This window comes from Pongo abelii, chromosome 5 (genome assembly GCF_028885655.2).
Source record: "Pongo abelii isolate AG06213 chromosome 5, NHGRI_mPonAbe1-v2.0_pri, whole genome shotgun sequence".
NCBI classification, from domain to species: domain Eukaryota; kingdom Metazoa; phylum Chordata; class Mammalia; order Primates; family Hominidae; genus Pongo; species Pongo abelii.
The window spans coordinates 36,116,345-36,144,208 of NC_071990.2; the positions used below are offsets into that span (position 1 = coordinate 36,116,345).

At 39.4% G+C, this 27,864-nt stretch overlaps 1 protein-coding gene and 1 long non-coding RNA gene across 8 annotated transcripts in view; both read right to left on the reverse strand.

The window, feature by feature from the left end:
• SRPK1 (SRSF protein kinase 1) overlaps positions 1-27,864 on the reverse strand; it is an 88,488-nt gene that overhangs the window by 26,055 nt on the left and 34,569 nt on the right. For all 7 annotated transcript variants that reach the window (XM_054556729.2, XM_054556731.2, XM_054556730.2 and 4 more), the window contains 6 exon segments: positions 15,456-15,562; positions 13,791-13,956; positions 12,109-12,134; positions 11,456-11,669; positions 10,658-11,077; positions 10,186-10,286 (listed from right to left, as the gene is read on the reverse strand). In XM_054556729.2, the coding sequence (XP_054412704.2) occupies positions 10,186-10,286; positions 10,658-11,077; positions 11,456-11,669; positions 12,109-12,134; positions 13,791-13,956; positions 15,456-15,562 (1,034 nt within the window).
• On the reverse strand, positions 25,024-27,848 carry LOC134761595 (uncharacterized). Its single transcript, XR_010140487.1, has 2 exons — positions 26,967-27,848; positions 25,024-26,776 (listed from the first exon to the last, which is right to left on the reverse strand). It is a non-coding gene; the product is annotated as an uncharacterized LOC134761595 (long non-coding RNA).

Here is a 27,864-nt window from a genome sequence, read left to right on the forward strand (position 1 = left end):
ATATATAGAGAAAACAATAAATCTCCAGGATGACGGTGAAGGGAAATCCCAAATGACGTAATGTAGCAGACCTACAGGGCAACCCAATCAGATGAACACAGATTAGAAGACTCCAGGTTCTAGGACAGAGCGCTTTAGAAAGATAATAGTAGAAAGAACACTCAATGTATCTCTACATATTAAAGTGTATTTACAACACTGGGTAAAAGTATGGGATTGAATTAAGTGATCAACAGTACAAAGAAAACTAAGCAAATGAAACATGTTATGTAGAAAGGAAAAGGAACCATAATATATGCTCAGTTAAGCTGAGGATAGCCTTAGAGTCTCAATGATATAAACATGGAATGATCATGTAGCCAAAAATTAGATTACATTGGGGAAATGAGGAATTCGTGCTGTGGTGCCAGATAAGCCCCATTTTCCAGGAGGAAAAAATAATATGTAACACTGAAAACAAAATTGGATTAATATAACCTGTTATTTATTAGTGATATAAAGGTAAATACTGTTATGGGGAGTGAAAAACTGGTGAAAGAAGATTTTTTAATAAAAGCTTATATAACTCACTGTCTCCCCCACTGTGTACATGCATGACTGATAAGCAAAAAAAGAAAAAAGAATAAAAAGCTTAGTACAGTGGTCCATCAGTGTACTTCAGGGATTAGTTTCAGAATCCCCTGAGAATAACAAAATCTGTGCATACTCAAGTTCCACAGTTGGCCCAGAACTCAAATATACAAAAAGCCAGCCCTCCATATATGTGCATTTCACATCCCTTGAATACTGTTTTCGATCCTTGTTTGGTTAAAAAAATCTGTGTATAAGTGGACTTGTGTAGTTCAAACCTATATTGTTCAAAAGTTGACTGTATGTTTAATAATACAGCTCATTAAAAATTATGTAAAATTCCATTACTGAATGCCAGATGCTGATGTGCTGAAGAGATCAAGAAGTGAGATCCAATCTGAATCCAATGGGGTGCAACACACATGTATTGTTCACCACTGTGTCCTAATACCTACATCAGAGTACGTGCCAGTATGTTTGCTGAATGAGTGAATGGGTGAAAAGAACGTAGCCTTTTTTTTTTTTGAGATGGAGTCTCGCTCTGTCACCCAGGCTGGAGTACAGTGGTGTGATCTCGGCTCATGCAAGCTCTGCCTCCTGGGTTCACGCCATTCTCCTGCCTCTGCCTCCCAAGTAGCTGGGACTACAGGTGCCTGCCACAATGCCTGGCTAATTTTTTTTGGTATTTTTAGTAGAGACGGGGTTTCACTGTGTTAGCTAGGATGGTCTCGATCTCCTGACCTCGTGATTCGCCTGCCTCAGCCTCCCAAAGTGCTGGGATTACAGGGGTGAGCCAAGAACGCAGTCATTTTAAATGCAGAGACACTGCTATGGTTTGAATGTTTGTCTCCTTTGAAACTAATATTGAAACTTAATGTCCAACGTTAACAGTACTAAGAGGTGGGAACTTTAAGCCTTTAAGAGGTGACTGGGTCATGAGGGGGTCTGCCTTCATGAATGGATTAATGGGTTATCACAGGGTGTGAATGAATTAACAGAGTAGGCTTGTTATAAAAGTTGAAGAGAGATTAATTCTGTTGTGATGTAAGTAACAGAAGACTCCACCGGAATAAAGTGTGCCACATAGGTAAGAAAACACACATGAAGGTGTTCCAAACATAAAGGCACCGGAGCCTGAAACATGGTGTGGGCAGGAAACTGGCAAGCATTTGATGTTTGTACAGTGTGATACTTGTTACAGAGTCAATACGTTTCTCCACAATTTACTTGCTAAAATATTTATTGAGTACCTACTCTGTACCAGGCACTGTTCTAAGTACTAAATATAGATACAGCGGTAAACCAGAAAAACTGTTGTGATACGATGTACATTCTAGTGAGAGGCTTATTAAGCAAATAAACATATAATATTAGATTGTGTTAAGTGTGTGGAGAAAAAAAAAAGTTACAGGGAGAAAGGAAGAGTGAGCAAATACCTGAGTTAATGTGATAAAGGTATAAGTGTTTGGAGAGTGGCAGTTTGTTAATTACATTAGGTGTTCAGGGGAAGATCTCCCTGATAAGTGACATCTGGGTAAGAACTTAAAGAAAATGAAGGAGTTGTACGTGAAGAGGATTCCAAGCAGAAGGAAGAGTAAGCTCTCTTTGCTTGGTGGTGTGTGGGCCATGGTAAGGACTTTGGTATTCATTCTGAAGGGAGCCACTGCAAAGTTAGCGAATATATGACTTGACTTACATTTAAAATGGCTGACTAGACACAGGTAGTATGTGCCTCATCCACAGAAAGGAACCAGAACAGTCAGACGATGCCCACATTTTGAACAGATTGTCCAGGAAGGAATGCTAAGATTCACCAGAGAAGTGATAGGAAGCACCAGAAGTAAGGAAAGGGTTTGAGGAAGTTGGCATGGGCATACAGTAAGAGAGAAATCCCCAGCATCCCACATTCTGAAAATGGGTTTTATGATCTTGGTTATGGGAGAAACCCTGAACCAACTAGGGCCTCGGGCCTGACATGCAGAACTGCCTAAAGATTGGACAGATGTTGCTCCAAACAGGGAACCCAGAGAATCCCACAGGCATCTGAGTCTAAGTGGCTTCAGCTGGGTGCCATTTTGACAGCCTTGATACCAGGGATCTGCAGATGCAGCTGCTGTCACTCCACTGCTCTGAGGAGGAAGAGGGGAGGCTAGGCACTCTCATGCACTCCTGGGAGGGTCCCTATCACCCTGCCATGGGCTGCCGGTGAGACCAAGATGTGAGTGGACCACATTCCCCACAGCTTCTTCCCCATGCTGCTGTCCTAAGAGGGACCCTCCCCTCTCTGGTCCCAGGCATAAAGTGCTATTTTGAGAGTTTAATGCTAGGTTGCACCTTGCCCTTTCGGGCTGACCTGGCTGCAGCTGCCACTTGGCTGAGGAGGGACAGGAAAACCAGGCTTTCCTATGCATACCTAAGACAACAGGCTTTTGTGAGACTGAGACTTGAGTGTACTGTAACTCCCCACAGTTTCTTGCCCATGCTGTTCATTTGAGAGGGAACCTACCCTCTCAGTCACATGCCAACAGCTGGCAACATTTTGAGAGTTTAAAGCTGGGCTATGCGCTTGCTCTTAGGCGACACAGCTGCAAATGCCACCCAGCTGGGAGAGGAACAGTAGAGACCAAGCTTCTCTAAGCACACTTAGGAAAATACCCACTGCCCTGCTATCAGTGGCTGTAAAACTAGGGACCAGCCCCGTCCGACCCATCACAGCTAACAACAACAACAACAACACAGACTGCTTGGGTCCCAGCAGGTTGCTCCACCACTCTAACTGCCATCCCCCACATTATACCGGCTGCCCAGGGGCCTGAGAACCTGCCCATATACCCAGTCAGAGACCCAAGAATCACGCCTCCAGGACCCACTAACACTGGAACCAACGCTCTGGGGCCTAAAAACAGGAACACTCAGCCCACTAATGCCACCATCAGGGTCCAAAGACTGGCTCAGTTGGCATCCAAGTCCCCAGCAAAACCTCACCACAACCTAAACTGTACCCTAAGCCACATAGGAAATTGCAGATACCCCTGACCCTGTGTACTGCCAAAAAAGTTATACAAAAATCATACTACCAGAGGTATCCAAAATCAAAATCAAAATCAAAAAGTATCTTACTTAACCAACAACATATATACAACTTCAGAAAAATATTCTCCCCTACAAAAGCAATTCTAAAAAAATTGGAACAAGTGACTACTGCAACAAATGTGCAGATATCAACGGAAGGACACAGAAAACATAAATAAACAAGTAAATATGACAGCACCAAAGGACCACAACAATTGTCCAGCAACAGATCCCAATAAAAAAGAATTCCTTGAAATACCAAATAAATCAAAATACTGATTTTAAAGAAGCTCAATAAGATGCAAGAGAAATCTGAAAATCAATACTAGGAAATCAGAAAATCCATTCAACATATGAATGAGAAATTTACCAAGGTGACAGATATCTTAAAACAACAACAACAACAACAAACCCCAGAAATTCCAGAACTAAAAAATTCACTGAAGCAGGGCACAGTTGCTCACATCTGTAATCCTAGCACTTTTGGAGGCTAAGGTGCTTGAGCCCAGGAGTTTAAGACAAGCCTGGGCAACATAGTGAGACCTTGTCTCTACTAAAAAAAAATTAGCTGGGTGTGTTGGCATGCACCTGGGGTCCCAGCTACTCAGGAGGCTGAGCCAGGAGGATCGCTTGAGCCCAGGAGATTGAAGCTGCAGTGAGTTGTGATCATACCACTGCATTCCAGCCTGGGTGACAGAGTGAGACAATGTCTCAAATAAATTAATAAATTAAATAAAAAATTTATTCTAGGAAATACAAAATACATTCGAAAGCCTCAATAATAGACTAGAACAAGCAGAAGAATCTGAGAACTTGAAGACAGGTCCTCTGAAATATTCTAGTCAGATAAATATAAGGAAATAAAAAAAATTAGCTGAGCCTGGTGGTGTGTGCCTATAGTCTCAGTTACTCAGGAGGCTGGGGCAGGAGGACTGCTTGAGCCCAGGAGTTAAAAGTTGCAACAAGCCATGATGGCACCACCTCATTTCTACCTGGGCAACAGAGACCCTGTTTCTTAAAAAAAAAAAAAATTAATTAATTAAATGAATGAATAAATAATTTTTTTTTTCAGTTTAGAAAACCTCTTTAAGAAAATAGTAGATAAAAATTTCCCAAGTCTAACAAGAGAGTTAAGGCATCCAGATAGAGGAGGCCCACTGATCCCCAGGCAAATACATGGGGAGGGGGAAGGGAGACTGTCCCACACAAAACAAAAGCTGAGGGATTTCAAAAAAAAGCTGAGGGATTTTATCAACACCAGACCTGTCCTTACAAGAAATCTTAAAGAAAAGAGAAAATCTTTCTTCAATCAGAAAGAAAAACTCATTAATGAGCAATAAGTAATCATGTGAAGGTACAGAACTCACCAGTAATAGTAAGTACACAGAAAAACACAGAATATTATAACACCGTTAACTGTAGTGTGTAAACTACTCTTACCCTAAGTAGAAAGATGAACCAATCAAAAATAACTACAGCAACTTTTCAAGATATAGACAGTCAAAAATGCTACTGGGAAAACTGGATACCCATATGCAGAAAAATGAAACTCAATCCCTATCTCTCATAATACATAAAAATCAAATCAAAATAGATTAAATACTGAAATCTAAGATCTCAAACTTTGAAACTACTACAAGAAAACATTTGGGAAAATCTCCAGGACACTGGTCTGGGCAAAAATTTTCTTGAGCAATACCTCACGAGCACAGGCAACCAAAACAAAAATGGACAAATGGGATCACATGAAGTTAAACAGCTTCTGCACAGCAAAGAAAACAATCAACAAAGTGAAGAGACAACCCACAGAATGGGAGAAAATATTTGCAAATTACCCACCTGACAGGAGATTAATAATCAGAATATATAAGGAGTTCAAGCAACTCTATAGGAAAAAGAATCTAATAATCTGATCAAAAAATGGGCCAAAGATTTGAATAGACATTTCTCAAAAGAAGACATGCAAATGGCAAAGAGGCATATGAAAAGGTGCTCAACATCACTGACTATCAGAGAAAGGCAAATCAAAGCTACGAGAGCATCTCACCCCGGTTAAAATGGCTTACGTCCAAAAGATAGGCAGTAACAAATGCTGGCAAGGATGTGGAGAAAAGGGAACCCTCCTGCACTGATGGTAGGAATATAAACTGGTTACAACCACCATGGAGAACAGTTTGGAGGTCCCTCAGAAAACTAGAGCTACCATATTATCCAGCAATCCCACTGCTGCGTATATAACCAAACGAAAGGAAATCTGTATATAAAAAAGATGTCTGCACTCCGATGTTTGTTGTAGCACTGTTCACAATATTTAAGATTTGGAAGCAACCTAAGTGTCCATCAACAGATGAATTAAAAAAATGTGGTGCATATACACAATAAAGTACTATTCAGCCATAAAAAGAATGGGATCCTGTCATTTACAACAACATGGATGGAACTGGAGATCATTATGTTAGATGAGATAAGCCAGGCACAGAAAGACAAATTTCACATGTTCTCATTTATTTGTGGGAGCTAAAAATCAAAACAATAGAACTCAAGGACACAGAGAGTAGAAGGATGGTTACCAGAGGCTGGGAAGGGTAGTGTGGGAGAAGTGGGGAGATAAGGATGATTAATGGGTATAAAAAAATTACTTACAAATAATAAGATCTACTCTTTCATAGCACAACAGGGTGACTATAGTGAATAATAGTTATATATTTAAAAATAACTAGAAGAGTATAATTGGATTGTCATAACACAAAGGATAAATGCTTGAAGGGATGGATACCCTATTCTCCATGATGTGATTATTTCACATTGCATGCCTGTATCAAAACATCTCAGATACCCCACAAATATATACACCTACTATGTACCCATTAAAAATTAAAAATTAAAAAAATTTTAAAAACAATCACACTATCCAAAGCAATATACAGGTTCAATGCAATTCCTTTCAAAATACGAATGTCATTTTTTCACAGAATTACAAAAAACAATTCTAAAATTCATATGGAACAAAAAAAGAACCTAAATAGCCAAAAGAAACCTAAGCAAAAAGAAAAAAGCTAGAGGCATTACACTGTCTGACTTAAAATTATACAAGGTTATAGCAACCAAAACAGCATGTATTAGTATTAAAATAGACACACAGATCAATGGAACAGAATAGAGAACCTAGAAATAAAGCCATATACTTAACAGCAAACTGATCTTTGAAAAGTCAACAAGCACATTCACTGGGGAAAAGACATCCTTTTCAATAAATGGTTCTGGGAAAACTGGACTGGCATATGCAGATGAATAAAAGATCCCTATCACTCACTGTATACAAAAATCAACCCAAGACTGATTAAAGACTTGAATATAAGACCTGAAACTCATGACTAAGACCTCAGGCAACAAAAATAAAAATAGACAAATGGGACTTAAACAAAAAAGCTTCTGCACAGCAAAAGAAATAATCAAGAGTCAACAGGCAACCTACAAAATGGGAGAAAAACATCTGCAAACTATATGACCCAACAGGGGACTAACATCCAGAATTTACAAGAAACTCAACTCAATAAAAAAAACCCCAAATAATGCCATTAAAAGGTAGACTAAGGACACGAATAGAGATTTTTCAAAAGACAAATGGCCAACAAATACATGAAAAAATGTCCACTATCACTAACCAGCAGAGAAATACAAATTAAAACCACAATGAGGTATCTTTCACCAATCAGAGTGGCTATTACTAAAAATACAAAAAAAAATAACATGTTGGAGAGGATGCGGAGAAAAGGGACTTCTTATACACTCTTGGTGGGAATGAAAATCAGCACCATCTTTATAGAAAATAGTATGAAGGGCCGGGCGCGGTGGCTCATGCCTGTAATCCCAGCACTTTGGGAGGCCGAGGTAGGCAGATCACGAGGTGATCGAGACCATCCTGGCCAACATGGTGAAACCCTGTCTCTACTAAAAATACAAAAAATTTGCCAGCTGTGGCGGCATGTGCCTGTAGTCCCAGCTACACGGGAAGGGTGAGGCAGGAGAATTGCTTGAACCTGGGAGGCAGAGGCTGCAGTGAGCAGAGATCGCACCACTGCACGCCAGCCTGGGCAATAGAGCGAGACTCCATTAAAAAAAAAAAAAAAAAGAAAAAGAAAGAAAGAAAATAGTATGAAAATTTCTCAAAGAACTAAAAATAGAACTACCACATGATCTAGCAGTTCCACTGCTGGGTATCTGCACAAAGGAAAATAAATCATATCAAAAATATACCTGCACTTGTATGTTTATCACAGCACTATTCTTAATAACAACTATGGAATCAACCCAAGTGTCTAGAAATAAATAAAGAAAATGTGGTATGGAATGGAACACAATACTATTCGGCCATAAAAAAGAATGAAATCACATGTTTTGCAGCAACATGGATGGAACTGGATGACATTATCTTAATTGAAACAACTCAAACAAAGGTAAATACCACATGTTCTCACTTATAAGTGGGAGCTACATAATGTGTACACATGGAGGCATAGTGTGGAATGATCAACAGTGAAGACTCAGAGGGTGGGGTGAAAGGGTAGATGAAGGGAGGTTACTCGGTGGTTACAATGTGCACTGTTTCCAGTGATGCATCCACTGAAGGCCCTGACTTCACCACAATGCAATATATCAACCTAACAAAACTGCACTTATACCTCATGAACATATACAAATTAAAAAAAAAAAAGGATCACTCTGATAGATGTGTTGCCAATAGTCTATGAGGAGCAAGGGAGAAAGTGAAGAAGCTATTGCAGTCACTATTGAAGCCATCCAGGGTGACCTGGACCAGATGATAGCATAGTGCAGTAATTCTAATTACTTGGAAAGCTGCTCCACATTCTTATTAGTCAGTGCTAAACTGGCTTTGTTTTTTCTAAAAGGTTATCACAATATTCTAGAATCAATATGGGAAGATCCTTCTGAGGTCCGAACCATGTCCCATTTAAAAGCATATGGCTCTTTGAGTATTGTCATTTATGTGTGAATCATTCTATTACAGATTTTAAAAAGATGTCCATTAAAAATAACCTTGGTCAGGTATGGTGGCTCACACCTGTAGTCCCAACACTTTGGGAGGCCGAGACGGGCAGATCACTTGAGGTCTGGAGTTTGAGACTGGCCAGGCCAACATGGTGAAACCCCTCCTCTATTAAAAATACAAAAATTAGCCAGGGCATGGTGGCGCACGCCTGTAATCACAGCTACTTGGGAGGCTGAGGCAGGAGAATCACCTGAATCCGGAAGGCAGAGGTTCCAGTGAGACGAGATTGCGCTGCTGCACTCCACCCTGGGTGACAGAGCAAGACTCTGTCTCAAACAAAAAAACCTTAAAACACTTTCTTATTAGATACACAGTAAAAAACAACAGTATAAATAATTTGCCAATTAAAATGAAATTCCACTATTTAGCCTGAAGATCATAGAAGAAAATACTATTCTGAGTTGTTAAAGGTAGAATAACTGATATATCTTTTCTTTTCTTTTTTTTTGAGATGGAGTTTCACTCTTGCTGCCCAGGCTGGAGTGCAATGGCGCAATCTTCGCTCACCGCAACCTCTGCCTCCCAGATTCAAGTGATTCTCCTGCCTCAGCCTCCCGAGTAGCTGGGATTACAGGCATGCGCCAACACGCCTGGCTAATTTTTTTGTATTTTTAGTAGAGACGGGATTTCTCCATGTGGTCAGGCTGGTCTCGAACTCCTGACCTCAGGTGATCTCACATGATCCGCCAGCCTCCACCTCCCAAAGTGCTGGGATTAAAGGCATGAGCCACCGTGCCCGGCTAACTGAAGTATCTTTTCTAGAGTGTAATATGACACTATACATCAAAAAACACATAATTATTTGTAATTACATGTCATTATGAATAATTAAAAATAAGTTAAATGACACTATACATCATAAAGCCCTTTTAAAAATCACGGAACTTCTGACTTAGCAATTCTATGTCTAGGACATGTCCTAAGAAAAACTATACAAAGATTTGTGTGCAGAGTCTCATCACAAAGAGCTGTCAAAAATATGTAGATTAAAGTGTACTAGGGAAACAATGTAATGAACTGAATTGTATTTAAATTTTTGGCTGACAAAGCAAAGTGTCCAAAATATGTTAAGCGAATTAAAAGGAGGTTACAATTTATAAGTTAGTCATCAATTTTGAAAATGGGAGTAGGGGAGTATGAACATAGGCACTGAGTGTCTGAAAGTAATAATGATATATATATAAAAAACAAGATTGGCCAGGAGTTGACATTACTGAATCTGGGTGATGGGTATCTGGAGTGGGGTGGGGTAACAGAAGGACTTTTCATGATCACGATTACCATTCTTTCTACTTTCGTAAGTATATTTAAACTTTTCCATAGTAAAAGGTTTTTTTAAATGTAAAAAAAATATTCACTGAAGTGTTATATCAATCTGGGTACAGAATTACGGATGTTTTGCCTAACTAAGTCCAAATTCTCATTCATTCTCCCAGTCACTTCAAAACACCATCGAGACAAGTTTAACTTACCACCCAACAAGCATTTCCAAGGTCAGCAATCTTCACCTTGAGCTTTTCTGCATTTTTTGGCTCAAGGGGATTAACAAGAAAATTTCCAGCCGTGGATTTTCCTACAGATAACAGGCATCATCAATAAGACTGTTCAATGAACAGAGAAATACTCAATGAGTAATAAAGCTCTCCAAGGTAAGAGTAATACAGTCAGCAATACCCAAGTGACAACTTACATTTTCTGAGACAAAAAGAGCACAGCAACACCTTGAGTTTCCAGAATTAAAAACCCCTGCCCTCATAGCAACAAATGAAGTGCTGTGTACTCAGTACATGATGGATAAAGTTAGCTACAGATTACAATTTAAAGGTAACTTAGACACACCTGCTGTAAAGCTATAGTTACAAAAACAATCATACTTTTAGTCTAGAAATCTGTGAATGTGTTGTGCAGGGAAGGAGTGTTGAGGAAGTATAGCTGCATAGGTACCTTTGTTGTCCAGTGGTCCGTTATGTTCTTGCTCTTGTTCATCTTCACAGGGTATCTCTGCCCGAATGCTTTCTTGAAGTTGGCTAATGTGTTGTTCACTGAATGACTGATCTACAGTTGAGGAAGATTGGCACACCATGGTGTCTGACACCTCAGATGTTATAGGTGTACAAGAGTCTGTTTCTTGAGATGTGCTGCTGTCTCCATTTTGGGAGCTTAAGAAACTAGATTCCTGATTCAAATTTTGGACATCACAGTCATTAGCATTATGTAGATCCTCTTTATGTCTCAATGTTTCATTATTACTGTTCTGAGTATAATTAATGACTTCAATCACTCCATTGCAATTAATTTCTGCTGCACCACCCTCTGTATCACGTTCCATAAGTGTTTGATCCTGGCCAATGGTACTTGACTCTTCTAAGGAACAAACGAACAAAAAAAGATGTATGCATATGTGTGTGAGTGAAAGAACAGAAACATTTCTCACAAGATTAAAACATTTTCTAGAACTTATACTGAGTGACATAAAAACATGACTAAACAGCTAGAACCTATTTCTGGAAGGGCCAAGATCTTACTTTTACCCAATTGTTAAATTAAATCTATGTTCCATTTCCTGAGAAAAGTTACAAATTACATTTAAATATTACCTGCCTAACATTTATGACAAGATCCATATTCTTATAAAGATACCCCCAGAGATGTGTTGTATGTATGAAACCACTGTATTATATACCAATGATAAATTAACTTAAAGTGTGTTGTAAAGTAATTTTTGTGATGTTCTATTTATACCAAGTTTTTCTTGGGTCATTTTATTAGGTGGGTTCTCTTTCAAGGGTCTTTCAACAGGACTCTCTGATTCTTCTTGCTTGTTTGGTCTTTTTTGCCCAGGGCCCGACTCTTTCTCCATTTCCTCAATTTCCTGCATTCGCTTCTCTAGTAATTCTGCCTGGCGCTTCTGCTTCTTCTTCAATTTCTTCTTCTTATTCTTTGACATTTTGTCAGCCTGGGCGGAGATTACAAACAGATAAAGCCTTCAGGTGGCTAATTAATTACCCCCAGTTGGAGATAGTTGTTAACTTTAATTACTTCCTAATTAAATTTCACAAATCTTTCCCTAACATAGCACTTAAGTCTTTCATTAAATTAAAAGATGCGGGATACTCTTATAAACCCAAATAAAAACAGAATAAATAACAAAGTGTGGTCTTCTGAGCAGTCCGTGGGGTTGGTTTACATTCAGACAAACTCAAATTTTTTAGAGGCCTCATCAGTACAAATTTGATGAAGGTGCATGGGAATTTACTGGAGAAAATTATAAAAGCGCAGGAATTTTTTTTCCTTTTGGTTCTCAAACTTGAAACAAACTGCTACCATCCACAACAGAAGAACCCAGGCCCATAGTCCATAGATCAAAATTAAATATAGAAACACCTTATACTTACTGGTTTAGGTTGGGGAGCAGTACTGACTGAAAAGAAAAGAAAACCAAGTAAGAATTCTGGCATTCATCAGGCAATATAAACTAAGGCTCAGATAAAACACTCTACCAGAATGAAAAGTCTTTCTTATGCAGTCTACATTGCAGAGAAAACTATTGTTTTTAAATGACTTAAGTAGAAACCATATTATTATCATTTTTAAAGAAAATAATGCATAATAGAAATTGCCAAACTTAAAAAAAAAAGGGATAAATAAAATTCTTCCTCCCCAGGTAGCATCAATAAGTGCAAAGAACCAAGTTCCCATTTCTGGTTTCCATGACTAAAGCTGCTAAAATCACCTATTTTCCATTCCCATGCACTGCTTAAAATAGAAAGGGACAAGCAACAACCTCTTCACCTCAAATGCTACCCAGAATCTGTCAGTTTTAAAAGGGGAGTCTAGGTGACATCAAGAGCTATAGTAATTTGCTCTATAGCATGTCATGGATAACAGTGTAGCTTAGCTGGAAGGTAGGATCTTCAGTCTTCCTCTTTTTAAAATATTTGTATAATAACTGTGGTTAACAAAAAACACATAATAAAAAATTTATACTCTAGATAAAGTGTACATTCAGTGGTTTTAACACTATTCACACTGTTGTATAACAGGATCTGTAGAATGTTTTCATCTTGTAAAACAGAAACTACATCCATTTAACAACCAACTCCCCATTTCCCCCTTCTTTAGTCTTCCTTTTTAAAGAAGTGTATAACTAATACTTCAACTTGAGGATCAAGCAAGTTCCTAAAAAATGACACACTACTAAAACTAAAATCTGTATCTCAAAAGAAAAAAAATCATAAAGCAGCCTTTATTTATTTATTTAATTTTATGTCTTAGACAGGGTCTCACTTTGTTGCCTATGCTGGAATGCAGTGGCACTATCACAACTCGTGGCAGCCTTGACTTTCTAGGCTCAAGCAATCATCCTGCCCCAGCCTCCTGAGTAACTGGACTACAGGCACGCATCACCATGCCTGGCTAATTTTTTTAATTTTTGTAGAGACAGGGTCTTACTATGTTGCCTAGGCTGGTCTCAAACTTCTGGGCTCAAATCATCCACCCACCTCAGCCTCCCAAAGTGTTGGGTTACAGGCATGAGCCACTGTGCCTAGTCCCACAATTTATTTGGTATATAATATTATGTGGCACACTACTAACTGCTTTACCATTTAATCCCAATAATTCGCAGTTGAGGGAAAATAAAGTAAAATAACTCAGCTAAGGTTTCTCAGTCTAGGATGAAGCCCAAATTCAAACCAAGTCTGTCTACTCCAGTGTTTAAACCCAAACTATTAATAGCAATGTTAGCTTGTCCCTCTATAGACTACCAGTCCTATAAATGAGCATGTGTGATCACAGTAAGAGGTAAACACTTCAAAAATCATCAAATCATAAGAAAAAATATTTTTAAACAATACACACCAGCTTTTATAACATACAACACAAAGACACAACAATATCTAGTTTTCTCCTTCCCCTATGGAAGTAACAGTGAGAATGTCTCTTGGAAGCTGATAATATTTCTTAAATATGTTATTGTTGAAATGGATTGAGTGGTGTTTAATTCCCTGGTAACAGAATAAAAATAGAAATTTCTTTTAACTTCTAATGAGAGCGAAGTCCCTAAAAGAAAATATACCTGCAGATCCGGAAGGCGGAGGAGCTCCAGATCGCTGCCATTCTGTTGCTTCCGCAGCCAGTCTCCGAATGTACTGCTCATTCACTGACAATAAGATGTTCTCTGGTTTAATGTCAGTGTGGATGATACGGCACTTGGTATGTAAATAATCAAGACCCTGTAATACCTGAATGGAAATAGAGTGGCAGACTTGAAAACACAAAATACAGGCTTTCTGGAGAAGTAAGAGATTATAACATGACATTAAAAAAACAAACGAACAAAAAAGATATGATAGCGTTTTCTATAGAGAATAAAAGCACCTTTTAAAAAAGCACAAATAAACTTTCTCAGAAAGATTAAACTATGAAAAACGCAAGAATTTATTTACAATAAAAAATTCTTCAACGTTTTACAAAGCTAATTCTATTTGGAGATATTCTTCAACTATGTACAATGCAAAGACTGAGAATAAACATTCAACACACACACACCCTCTAAGTGTTGTAATGTAGGTGCTGACAGAGATTTAGATATCTTTAATTCAAATTTCCTCACTGATGAAGAACTGAGGTCTCTTGCTGCCCAGTTTGGAGCTCTTTCCAGGACATACAATCCAAACAAATTTTTGCCCCTTGAAGTATTAATATTTTCCTGATGGTAAAATTCTATACTGTATATTGAAGGCTCTTTAGAAAATTAGAAAATGCCTATGAATCATGCTGTATAAAGAGATGGCAATAATCTGACATAGCAATTATCTATTCATGTAAAATTACTATTTGCAACCAGAACTTCTGGATAAGGGCTCCAATGTTCCCAAGTTAGGAACCTCAGCTTCCCTTTCTAATTATTATAGGAGGCAAACCTGGGGGAAAATGGTTATGCTAAAACATTTAAAAAGAGAATAAGCACAGTAAATTCTAAAGGTTGAACAAAATATTTAATTTTAGCAATTAACTTTTTTTTTTTTTTTTGAGACGGAGTCTTGCTCTGTCGCCCAGGCTGGAGCGCAGTGGCACGATCTCAGCTCACTGCAACCTCCGCCTCCCGGGTTCAAGCGATTCTCCTGCCTCAGCCTACCGAGTAGCTGGGATTGTAGGCGCTCGCCACCACACCCGGCTAATTTTTGTATTTTTAGTAGAGACGGGGTTTCGCACTGTTGGCCAGGCTGGTCTCGAGCTCCTGACCTCAGGTGATTTGCCCACCTCGGCCTCCCAAAGTGCTGGGATTACAGGCGTGAGCCACCGTGCCCAGCCAATAACTTAATTTTTAAAACAAAAATTCCTTTTTTTTTTTTTTGAGACAGAGTCTCGCTCTGTCGCCCAGGCTGGAGTGCAGTGGTGCAATCTCGGCTCACTGCAAGCTCCGCCTCCTGGGTTCACGCCATTCTGCCTCAGCCTCCCAAGTAGCTGGGACTACAGGTGCCTGCCAAGACATCCGGCTAATTTTTTGTATTTTGAGTCGAAAGGAGGTTTCACCATGTTAGCCAGGATGGTCTTGATCTCCTGACCTCGTGATCTGCCCGCCTCAGCCTCCCAAAGTGCTGGGATTACAGGAATGAGCCACCACACCCGGCCTTAAAACAAAAATTCTATTGGAAAAAATAAACTCCTGACACTTTAAGAATATTAAAAAATCACTACATAGTCAAGACTAAGATACTTGCTGATTCAAGATACATACTTGCTGAATAATTTTTTTGACACAAGGCAGTGGAAGCCCCTGATAATTGGATTTGATGATCCACTTGAGCAGATGATGCCCCAAAACTTCAAATACCATGCAGATATCTAGGAATTCATTAAGGAGGGAAAAAAAGGCACAAAAGAAGAACACGGCAAGACAAGCTGTGAATTCCATCCTATTAAATGTTATGTATTATTTTCTTTCAGTATAAAAAGTTATAGAGCTTGAATGAATAAATATGTAGCTGTCAATCTTCTAAAGTTTCAAAGTCTAATGCTATAGTCAATGAAAGCATCCATGAAACATTAAATTGTGGGCGGCTGGCTTATCAATATTATTGTGTACATTAAAATACTCAATGGTAAAAGAAAAAGTGAAACCTACATATGCAAATAGTGAAAGAAAGCAGTAGGCTCAAGCCTCAAGCTGTTGATTAGCTTCAGGTAAATTAGTTTCTTCCCTAATATCAAAATTGGTGTCCAGGGTAAAAATTCCCACTCTCACAGCGTCAAAGCAAGGAAAAACAAATTATTCCCTAACTATAGAAGAGATGAATGTACAAGAAAGACTTAAACCTCAAAAACGTAAATGCCAACATTTTTTTTAAATAGGAAATTTGCTTAATGCTCTGTATTTTACAAAACTAATCTTGATTCCAGTGCCACCATGTGTTGTCCTTATGTGTGAACAACCTGATGACACCACACAGCAGGAATACTCTTTCTGAGTCTAAAATTGTTCAGGGCACTACAGAGATTTTAGTAGTATCTTGATGTCTTCCACCCCCACTGGCTTCTACATGCAAGTTAAGACATACATATACAGTAATGGTCTAGTGCTCAGACTTTAACATTCTCCATTAAAGGAAAGCCTGAGCTCCTTGGAAAAATGGCCAAATCCAAGGCAGGTAAAATACAGGGTAAACTTGGAACACCTTGCTGTTCTAACAAATAAGAGAACCTGTCAGGAAGAAACAGGAACCATCTTGAAAAGGATGTCACCAGCCAACGTGGAGACTTCTTTTTTTTTTTTGAGACGGAGTCTTGGCTCTGTTGCCCAGGCTGGAGTGCAGTGGCACTATCTCAGCTCACTGCAACCTCTGCCTCTCGGCACTACAGGTGTGCACCACCACGCTGTGCTAATTTTTGTATTTTTAGTACAGATGGGGTTTCACCATATTGGCCAGGCTGGTCTCGAACTCCTGACCTCATAATCTACCCATCTCGGCCTCCCAAAGTGCTGGGATTACAAGCGTGAGCCACTGCGCCCAGCCAGACCATTATAAAGAATAAAGTTATGAGTTAATATATGAATTAAAAACAGAACAAGTCCACACTGATCTGAAAGTAAGTGTGGAGGCAGGAGGAAGAGAAACATCTTCTTTAGAGAAGAAAGCCAAATAATAAATACATAAGGGATTACAGAAATAGAAAATCATCATTTTTACAATCACTATAGTATACTATTACTGATTCAGGTAAGAATCAGTGAATACTAAAACAACTATGTGAAAGACTGTTGGGAAAAAGATTGTCACAGTGTCAAAATATCATTCCACAGGTTGCTTATTAATTACAAAAAGAACACAGTACCTTTACAACTGAGAAATATGGAAGGCACTGCCTTAACCAAGTGATCAAACTTACTACCACCAATGATAAGCACAAATTTACATCATGTGCCTTCTAATGCAATATACCGAGAAGACTAAAACATAATCCATGTAGTATGCTTGACAAACACGGTTAACTTGAATTTAATCATGAGGAAACAATCAAACAAATCCAAACTAAGGTGGCATAAAACAACTAGCCTGGATTCTTAAATTAAAAAAAAAAGGCAATGTCATATATGTTCCAAACTACGTAAGATTAAAAGCACACAACAACCACAAACACAGATCAAAATTACAATAAGATAGCATCTCAAACTAATAAATGACTAAAATAAAAAAACTAAACATCATCAAATGTAGGTGAGGTTGTGGAACAATTAGAACTCTTGTATTATGCTAGTAGAAGTCTAAAATGGTACAAGCGCTTTGGAAAACTGCTTGGCAAATTCTTAAATATAAAACCTATGACGGGTCGGGCATGGTGGCTCATGCCTGTAATCCTAGCACTTTGGGAGGCCGAGACAGGTGGATCCCTTGAGCCCAGGAGTTCAAGAAGACCAGCCTGGGCAACAAGGTGAAACCCTGTCTCTACAAGAAAAATCCAAAAATTAGCCAAGTGTGGTGGTGTGTACCTGTAGTCCCAGCTACTTGGGAGGCTGAGGTGAGAGGATCACCTGAGCCCAGTAGGTCAAGGCTGCAGTGAGCAGAGATCATGCCACGGCACTCCAGCCTGAGTGACAGAGTAACACCCCATCTCAAAAACAAAACAAAAAAACAAACAAAAAACCCCAGCACCCATCAAGTTTTCTGCTTTAGCCAAGATGGAGTAACAGGGACCGGATTTATCTTATTGAAGAAACAATACTCAAACAGACCAAATACAAAAACAACAGAAGACTCTGGACATCAGACAACAAGTACAGTGATCCCTGAAAAAAGGAAACAACAGCTGAACCCCGGGATTGCCCCATCTTTTTGCCTTGAGTCTTTCCAGGTAGACTCCACAAGTTGAATCAATGGGAACTGAGAGTCTGGAGAGACCAAGGCAGCTATAATTCACTGAAAAAGGTACCAGAGAGGGGACAGCTGCAGAAAGAGAGAAATTTGGAGATTTGCAGAGGGGGCCCGCCCCTTCAAGGATTCAGCAAAGCACATGTGTGTGAGGAAACTAGCAGAGGCAGAGAAGAAAAAACATCTTGAAGGATTATAGAGAACAATGCCCAGCATTCGCATAGGGCTTGGAACAGTGCCTGTTCCCAGCAAAGAGACTAGAAAAATTTAGTCACAGGGTATTGGGTAGGATATATTTGGGAAGGTCTTGCCTCAGTAGAGGGAATGATTAGACCTGGACTGAGCAATGCTTTGGATCCATCTAACAAACCATAAAAGTAAAATCTAAAAGGATAAAACACTTTCCAAGTAACATCACACCATCCCAGAACAAGGCTCAAGAAGATTTATAGAAATACAAAACATCCAGCAGCCAACAAGGTAAAACTTACAATGTGATTACCAGGTAGTAAAACATATCCAAAATTAAAATAATCAATCATGTGAAACTAACTTAGAACCATCACAGATGTTAGAATTAGACAAGGACATTAAATGGTTATTATAGTTGTATTCCATATGTTCAAAAAATTAAGTAGAGACTTGAAAAGTATTTTTTAGAAGACTGAAAATGGGCCAGGCGCGGTGGCTCATGGCTGTAATCCCAACACTTTAGGAGGCCGAGGTGGGCAGATCACGAGGTCAGGAGTTCGAGACCAGCCTGACCAATATGGTGAAACTCCATCTCTACTAAAAATACAAAAAAACTAGCCAGGCATGGTGGTGCATGCCTGTAGTCCCAGCTACTTAGGAGGCTAAGGCAGGAGAATCACTTGAACCCAGGAGGCGGAGGTTGCAGTGAGCCGAGACTGCGCCACTGCACTCCATCCTGGGCAATAGAGGGAGACTCTGTCTCAAATAAAAAAAGACTGAAAATGAACTTTCAGAGACAAAAAGTGCAATGTGAGAGATGAAAACACACTGGATGGAATAAATGGCAGATCAGATTTTGTAGAATAAAAAGATTAGTGAATTTGATGGCACAGCAACAGAATTAGTCCAAAATAAAACAATTTGGAAAAATAATCCGAAAAAACAAATCCACACATCCACAAAAGCAAGCTTTGGGGGCAACTCAAATAGTGACCCCCAAAAGGGAAGACAGGAAGGAGGTGAAAGTATGTGCTTTTTGCAATGAATCAACAAATCATAAAGGTAAAGATTCACCCAGTAGCAAAGCATACCCCTAAGTGCTTAGATTCTGGATGTCATTTCCAACTGAATGGAATTAGGGTTTCTTAAAGAAAAACTGATTCTAGATTTAAGACAGGAAATTCACAAGGTGAGCCTGCAACATCTTGATGCCAGATAATAAACTGCCAAAATGTCATACAGATCCTGACTCAAGTAAGAATCGCAAACTAGAGAAGAATCTGAGAAGATGGTGGAGTAAGAAGCCACCAGAAATCTGTTTCCCCACCTAGACAACCAACGCACTGGCAGAATCTGTCTAATGTGATTCTTAAGAAACTCTGGAGTCTACTGAGGGCTCACAACTTCCCGAAGAAGAGGCTTGGATAATAAATTATTGTAAATGTTGGTCAATTTCAGCTCTTAGCACAGTGTCAACCACCTATCCCCTAATCCTATAGCAAGCAGCCCTGCACACAGTTTGTTGGAGCCATGGTGAGCAAAAAGGATCCTGTCCCAAGTATCAGAGAGGTGGGTGGCCATTTTTGTGCCCCCCTCCACTGTTTTAAGCCCCTCTTCTGGCTCAAGTGATCTTGCAAGGATTTAAAGGGCCAGTGCCCTATTTCCTCTCCTTCATTTCTTTCTTTTTCCCCTTTGGGAGCCAGACATTAAGACTAGGACATTTACGGCCAGGCACGGTAGCTCACACCTGTAATCCCAGCACTTTGGGAGGCCAAAGTGGGCAGATCACTTAAGGCCAGGCGTTCCGAGACCAGCCTGGCAAACATGGTGAAACGCTGTCTCTATTAAAATTACGAAAATTAGCCAGCTGTGGTGGCATGCACCTGTAATCCCAGCTACACGGGAGGCTGAGGCAGGAGAATCACTTAAACCCAGGAGGTGGAGGTTGCAGTGAGCTGAGACTGTGCCACTGCACTCTAGCCTGTGTGACAGAGAGAGACTCGTCTCTAAATAAATAAATAGACTAGGACATTCAAAAGCAACTGCATATAGAGGGAAAAGCGGAAAGTGACTGCGCATGCCCAGGGAAAGATGCAGACTGAGCAAAGACCTTTCGTTCACATCTCAGGGTGATCCTTGGAAGAGAAAGACTACCATAAAACCTAAAGTATAATAATAATAATAATAAAAAAATAAAATAAAAAAAAGAAAAAAAAAAAGAAAAACGAAAACAAAAACAAAACAGAGCCAGGTACAGTGGCTCATGCATGTAATCCCAGCACTTCGGGAGGCTGAGGCAGGATGATTGCTTGAGCCCAGGGGTTTGAGACCAGCCTGGGCAACATAGCAAGACTCCATCTCCACAAAAAATAAAAAATTAGCTGGGCGTGGTGGCATACAACTGTAGTCTCAGCTATTTGAAAGGCTGAGGTAGGAGGATTGCTTGATTCCAGGACATCGAGGCTGCAGTTTAAGTCATGACTGTGCCACTGTACTCCAGCCTTGGCAAGAGAGTGAGATCCTGTCTCAAAAAAATAAATAAATAAAAATAACAAACCCCATCAAACCTTAGGGATATGGCCAAATCTAATTTCCAGAGTTACCATATTAGATTTAAATGTCCAGTTTTCAAAAGAAAATCACAAGGCATATGAAGAAATAGTTAAGTACAGCATATTCAAATGACAAAAATAAATCAACAGATACTGTCCCTGAAAAAGACTTGATGCAGACCTACTAGATAACTTTAAAACAAATGTCTTAAAGATGCTCAGGCCAGGTGTGGTGGCTCATTCCTGTAACCCTATCACTTTCAGAAGCCAAGGCAGGAGGACTGCTTGAACCCAGGAGTTCAAGACCAACCTGGGCAAACACAGTGAGACTCCATCTCTACAAAAAGTTTAAAAATTAGCTGGGTGTGGTGGCATGCACCTGTAGTCTGGAGGCTTAGGCAGGAGAAGCACTTGAGTCTGGGTAGTCAAGGCTGACGTGAGCTATGTTCGCACCACTGCACTCCAGCATGGGTGGTGTGAAGACCTTGACAGAGCAAGACCTTGTCTCAGGAAAAAAAAAAAAGCTCAAAGAACAAAAGGAAGATGTGGAGAAAGTCAAGAAAACAATATATTAACAAAACGGAAATATTAATAAGGATAAAAAAAAAAACTAAAAAGAAACCAAAGGAATTCTGGTGCTGAAAAGTACAATAACCGAAATGAAAAAATTAACTAGAGGGATTCAAAGGCAGATTTGGGTAGGCAGAAGAAAGAATCAGCAAACCTGAAGTTAGGGTGATGGAAATTATCAAGTGTGAGGAATAGAAAGAAAAAAGATTGAAGAAAAGTGAAGAGGTTTAAGGGATCTGTGGGACATCATCAAGTAGACCAAATATACACTGTGGCAGTCCCAGAAGAAGAATACAGGAGGAGGCTGGGCACGGCGGCTCACGCCTGTAATCCCAGCACTTTGGGAGGCCAAGGCAAGTAGATCACTTGAGGTCAGGAGTTCAAGACCAGCCTGGCCAACATGGTGAAATCCCGTCTACTGATATACAAAAATTAGCTGCGTGTGGTGGTATGCACCTGTTAGCCCACCTACTTGGGAGGCTGAGGCAGGAGAACAGCTGGAACCTGGGACGCAGAGACTGCAGTGAGCTGAGACTGCACCACTGCACTCCAGCCTGAGTGACAGAGTGAGACTCCATCTCAAAAAAAAAAAAAAAAAAAAAAAAAAGAAAAGAAGAATGGCTAGAGAGAATATTTGAAAAAAACAATGGTTGAAAACGTCACAAATTAGATGAAAGACATGAATCCAAGAAGCTCAATGAGCATCAAGCAAGATGAACTCAAAGAGACCCACATCAAGATACATTATAATCAAACTTTTGAAAGATAAAGAGGGAATCTTGAAAGCATCAAGAGTGACTCTTCACATACAAGGGATCCTCACTAAGATTATCAGCAAGTTTCTCATCAGAAATTTTTGGAGGCCAGAAAGCAGTGGGCCAACATATTTGAAATACTAAAAGAAAAATAATGTCAACCAAGAATCCTATATTAAGCAAAACAATATTTCAAAAGTGAGAGAAAAATTAAGACATCCCATGTAAACAGAAGCTGAACGAGTTCATTACCAGATGTGCCCTGTAAGAAATGGTCAAGGGAGTCTTATAAGGTGAAATGAAAAGACACTAAACAATAACACAAAGCCAGGCATCCATATGAAGAAATAAAGATTATCAATGAAGGTAAATACTTGAGCAATTATAAAAGCTAATATTATTGTAATAATGGTTTATAACTCCTCTTTTTGTTTTCTACATGATTTAAAAAACCAATATGTCAAAAAATAATTAGTCTAAAAGCTAGTATGATTATAACTTTGGTTTGGTAGAATATATATAAACAAAAAAGCTCCAACTATACGCTATGTACAAGAGACTCACTTTAGATCCAAAGACACAAACAGATTAAAGTGAAAGGCTGAAGAAAAGATTCCATGCAAATAGTCACCAAAAGAAATCAGGGGTGGCTATACTAATATCAGACAAAATAGATTTTAAATCAGAAAAAGTTATAAGAGATAAAGAAGGACATTATATATATTAATAAAAGGTTCAACATACCACCAAGAAGATATAACAATTATAGAAATTTACATACTTATTAAAAGACCACCAAACTATATAAAAAAAAAACTGACAGAATTAAAGGGATAAATAGTTCTACAATAATAGTTGGAGATTTTAATGCCACACTCTCAATAATGTATAGAACAAGCAGACAGAAGACAAGCAAGGAAATAGAGGACTTAACACAATAAACCAATGAGATCTAATAGTCATTTAACAGGTATAGAGCTTCAGTTTTACAAGATGAAAAGTTATGAAGATGGATGGTGGTAATGACTGCATAATTTTATGTTATGTGTATTTTACCACAATAAAGAAAAAATTAGACCAAAGAGGAAGAAGAACAAGAACAATAAGAACAACAACAACCAGTAGTAGCAGTAGTAATAGTAGCAATAGTAGTAGTAGTAGTAGCAGCAGCAGCAGCAGAAGACAAAAAGAAAATAAAGCACAAGACATTTGGTGAGACTGAAACACTGACTAGAGAAACTTGTGACTAAGAAACTGGTCCCAATTTTTTTTTTGGTATAATAATTGCATTCAGGTTATCTTTTTATTTAACAAATCTTTTTGTCAGAGAATGCATCTTGTTCTGCCACCCACACTGGAGCACTATCATAGCTCACTGCAGCCTCAAACTCCCAGGCTCGAGTGACCCTGCTGCTTCAGCCTCCCAAGTAGCTGGGACTACAGGCATGAGCTACCATGCCTGGCTAGTATTTTTTTATTTTTGTAGAGACAGGGTCTTGCTATGTTACCCAGGCTGGTCTTGAACACCTCAGCTTTGCAAGGTGCTGGGATTATAGGCATGAGCCACAGTGCCTGGCTAGGTTATATTTTAAGAGTCCTTGTCATTTAGAAATACATTCTAAAACAATTACAGATAAAATGTTTAAGATTGGCTACAGAATTATCAGGAGGTATAGACAAAACAAGATTGGCTATAAGTTGATAACTCCTGAAATGGGTAATGGATCTGTGGGGATTCATTAAACTATTTCTACTTCTTTACATTTGAAATTTACCAATGATTCTGCTGAGAAAAAAATTTTCCCCCCCGAGGTGGAGTCTTGCCCTGTCACCCAGGCTGGAGTGCAGTAGCATGATCTCAGGTCACTGCAACCTCCGCCTCCCAGGTTCAAACCATTCTCCTACCTCAGCCTCCCAAATAGCTGGGATTACAGGCACGTGCCACCATACCTCGCTAATTTTTGTATTTTTAGTAGAGATGGGGTTTCGCCATGTTAGCCACTCTGGTCTTGAACTCCTGACCTCGTGATCCGCCCGCTTTGGCCTCCCAAAGCACTGGGATTATAGGCGTGAGCCACTGCACCTGGCCAGGAAATTTTTTTAAACAAGCAATTAAATAGGCTGGGCATGGTGGCTCATGCCTTCAATCCCAGCACTTTGGGAGGCTGTGGCAGGTGGATCGCCAACATGGCAAAACCCCGCCTCTGCTAAAAATACAAAAATTAGCTGGGCATGGTGGTATGCAACTGTAATCTCAGCTACTCGGGAGGGTGAGGCAGGAGAATCGCTTGAACCCGGGAGGTGGGGGTTGCAGTGAGCCGAGATTACGCCATTGCACTCCAGCCTGGGCAACAAGAACGAAACTCTGTCTCAAAATAAATAAAAATAAAAAAGCAATTAAATAAAAAAATTTATCAAAACAAGATTATTTAAAATGCAGATTACTTAAAAAGACTAAACATAAAATAGGATTGTAAAGCTATTCTCTTATGTTTCTAGCTTCCATCTGCTTAATTTTTATTTTTTGAGAGAAGTATTACAATTTGAAAATGTTGTTTTAATTTGTAAGCAGTGATATTAAAATGACCAAACATATAGTAGCTTAAAAAAAAACTTGACAGAACATCATAATCAAGTGGCAAAAAGGAAGAGCCAAATAATTTGAGTGAAAGAAAGCTAATGAGTAGCAATCAGAAGCACTAGTAATTGAAATCACAAGGTTACATTTTTTTTTTTGAGGCCGGAGTCTTGCTCTGTCGCCCAGGCTGGAGTGCAGTTGGCGCGACCTCGGCTCACTGCAAGCTCCTCCTCCCAGGTTCACGCCATTCTCCTGCCTCAGCCTCCTGAGTAGCTGGGACTACAGGCGCCCACCACCACACCCAGCTAATTTTTTTTTTTAGTAGAGATGGGGTTTCACCGTGTTAGCCAGGATGGTCTCGGTCTCCTGACCTCATGATCCGCCCACCTTGGCCTCCCAAAGTGCTGGGATTACAGGCGTGAGCCACTGCACCCAGCCCACAAGGTTACATTTTTAAAAAATTTCTTGGGGAGACAGTGTAAAGAAAATAACAAAAGGCTGAAAATAAAAGGCTTACGTTATTGAGTAAGCACATTTAGGGCACATTATGAATAAGAGGAGCTAGCAAAAAAGACAGTATACAGCATGAAAAAAAAAGTATCCTAAAGACATAGGAGGTCATACAGGTAGACAATAATGACTGGCTAATGTCAACATTATATAGAGAAACCAACTGTCCTCCTTCTTAATCATTCTTTTCCCCTCACCCTCCAGGCAAGTAGAGTGAACCAGTTTATATGGAATTCTGTAAGAACTAACTTTCTAGTTTAGGGTCCTTTATATTTTAATATGAGAAACGATAGTGGTCCAGAGAAAAAACCGCCTGAACAAACATACACACGAATGTGGATGTACTGCTCTGTGTGGGTATGTTATGTTGGGAAAACGGGTAGAGGCAGGAGAGTGACATGAGCCATTACTAACCCTTAACATAGTGTTTTGAGTTATATCCTTTCAATCTCTAACAGTAGTAAATAATGCAGGAGCAAAGACAGCTGGGAGATAAGGATGAAGAAAGACAGGAAAAAACGGCTTAGAACAAATGGAGAAAAGAATAAAACAGGGAATCAATGGACAGAAGCTACAGAGAAACCACCTAGCAATGTTTGAAAAATATCTTGGGGGCCAGGCGCGGTGGCTCACACCTGTAATCCCAGGACTTTGGGAGGCTGAGGCGGGCAGATCACCTGAAGTCAGGAGTTTGAGACCAGCCTGGCCAACATGGAGAAACCCCATCTCTACTAAAAATACAAAATTAGCTGGGTGTGGTGGCATGCACCTGTAATCCCAGCTACTCGGGAGGCTGAGGCAGGAGAATCACTTGAACCCAGGCGGCAGAGGTTACAGTGAGCCGAGATTATGCCATTGAACTCCAACCTGGGCAACAAGAGTGAAATTCCATCTCAAAAAAAAAAAAAGAAAAAGAAAAAGATCTTGGAACTTGAAATTCAAACCTACTAAGATATTTCAATAGTTAAAAAGCCTTCTTTGCTTAGTTAGGGTCAAATAAAGGTACTCAGCATTACGGGGGAGATTTGAGAGTATTTCTATAGTTTTACTTGGAACTTTTGCAAATTAGTAAAGAAATCTGGCACAATGACAAACATTACAAGATTAAATAATAGAAAAAACAGATATGGCCATCACGACACCCTGTGTAGGTTTTTAAAAAATTCCTTGGTTAGAATTCTTAATTCTTTGAAAACACACACACACACACACACACACACACACACACACACACACACACACACACACACAGAGACACACACACACACAGAGAAAGAGAGAGAGAGAGCCATCTACAAAGTGACCACAATAAGCACAAGATACTGTTTTAAGATGGTTGCAGCAGTTTTCCTTAGACATCTGGGGAATCTGTGATTTGTATTTTTCTAAGAAATGACTCAGAATTGACTTTAGAACAATAGTCTTTCCACATTATCAACTGTTCTCTCTCCTTTCCCATCGCTTCCTTCCTGCTTCTCTGTTGAAATCTCTTCCCATAGTCTACATGAAACTACAGTCGTATGTAATCCTGTCTCCTTTAAATACAAAAAGATCAACAGCAATTAGGAATGTGCATTAAAGGAAGCTAAACATGCATGAAAAGTAAAATAATGTATGAAATGTCTTTCTTTATACATTTTAAAAATAGCTTATAAACAGGCGATTTTAGATTTATCCAATCTAAGTAAGATTCGACTTCATCTTTTACTGAAAAATCTGATTGACCTTTATAAGCACAGCTGTTGCAATAACCTTTCCATTAGCTCACCGCACGTCACTTTGATACCTGTGAAGAAAATCAGCTACGGTTCCTTCCAATTCTACAGTTCTAAAAAATCCAGATAAAAACATAAAACAAGTCAGTTTTTCATTATAATAGAACGCGAACAATTATACCCTTTTAGACTCTGAACATAATCTACATTCACAGCCTCTTCAAAGTTGAGGCTTAATATAATACAATCATACCTTAAATTGTTCATCCAGTTTCTTTCTTCCTTTCTTTTTCTCTCTTTTAGACAGTATCTTTCTTTCATTTTCTTTTTTTTTTTTTTTTTTTTTTTTAGACAGAGTCGCCCAGGCTGGAGTACAGTGGGCTCAATCTCAGCTCACTGCAACCTCTGCCTCCCCAGTTCAAGAGATTCTCCAGCCTCAGCCTCTCCAGTAGCTGGGATTACAGGAGCCTGCCACCACGCCCAGCTAATTTTTGTATTTTAGTAGAAACAGAGTTTCACCATGCTCGCCAGGTGGGTCTCGAACTCCTGACCTCAGGTGATCCGCCTGCCTCGGCCTCCTAAAGTGCTGGGATTACAGGCATGAGCCACCGTGCCCGGCCTACCCAGTATTTTTCATAAGAAATTACTTCCCTTAAAGTTTCTGTGCTAACTGACAAAAATCATAGACTCTCTACTTAGTGATCCAAGGCATTTTCTAAAAGTTTCCTTTGATTTCGCTTTAATTTGCCTGAAAAGAGGACAAAAAGCTTAAAGCGATATTCTGAAAAATCACACCACACAAAATTAGACAAAATTCAGATGTGTGTTCAGAAGTGTACAATAAAAGAGGTAATTTTATTATAGTTTGCCTTAGAAAAGACACCAAGGCCATCTACACAACAAATCTA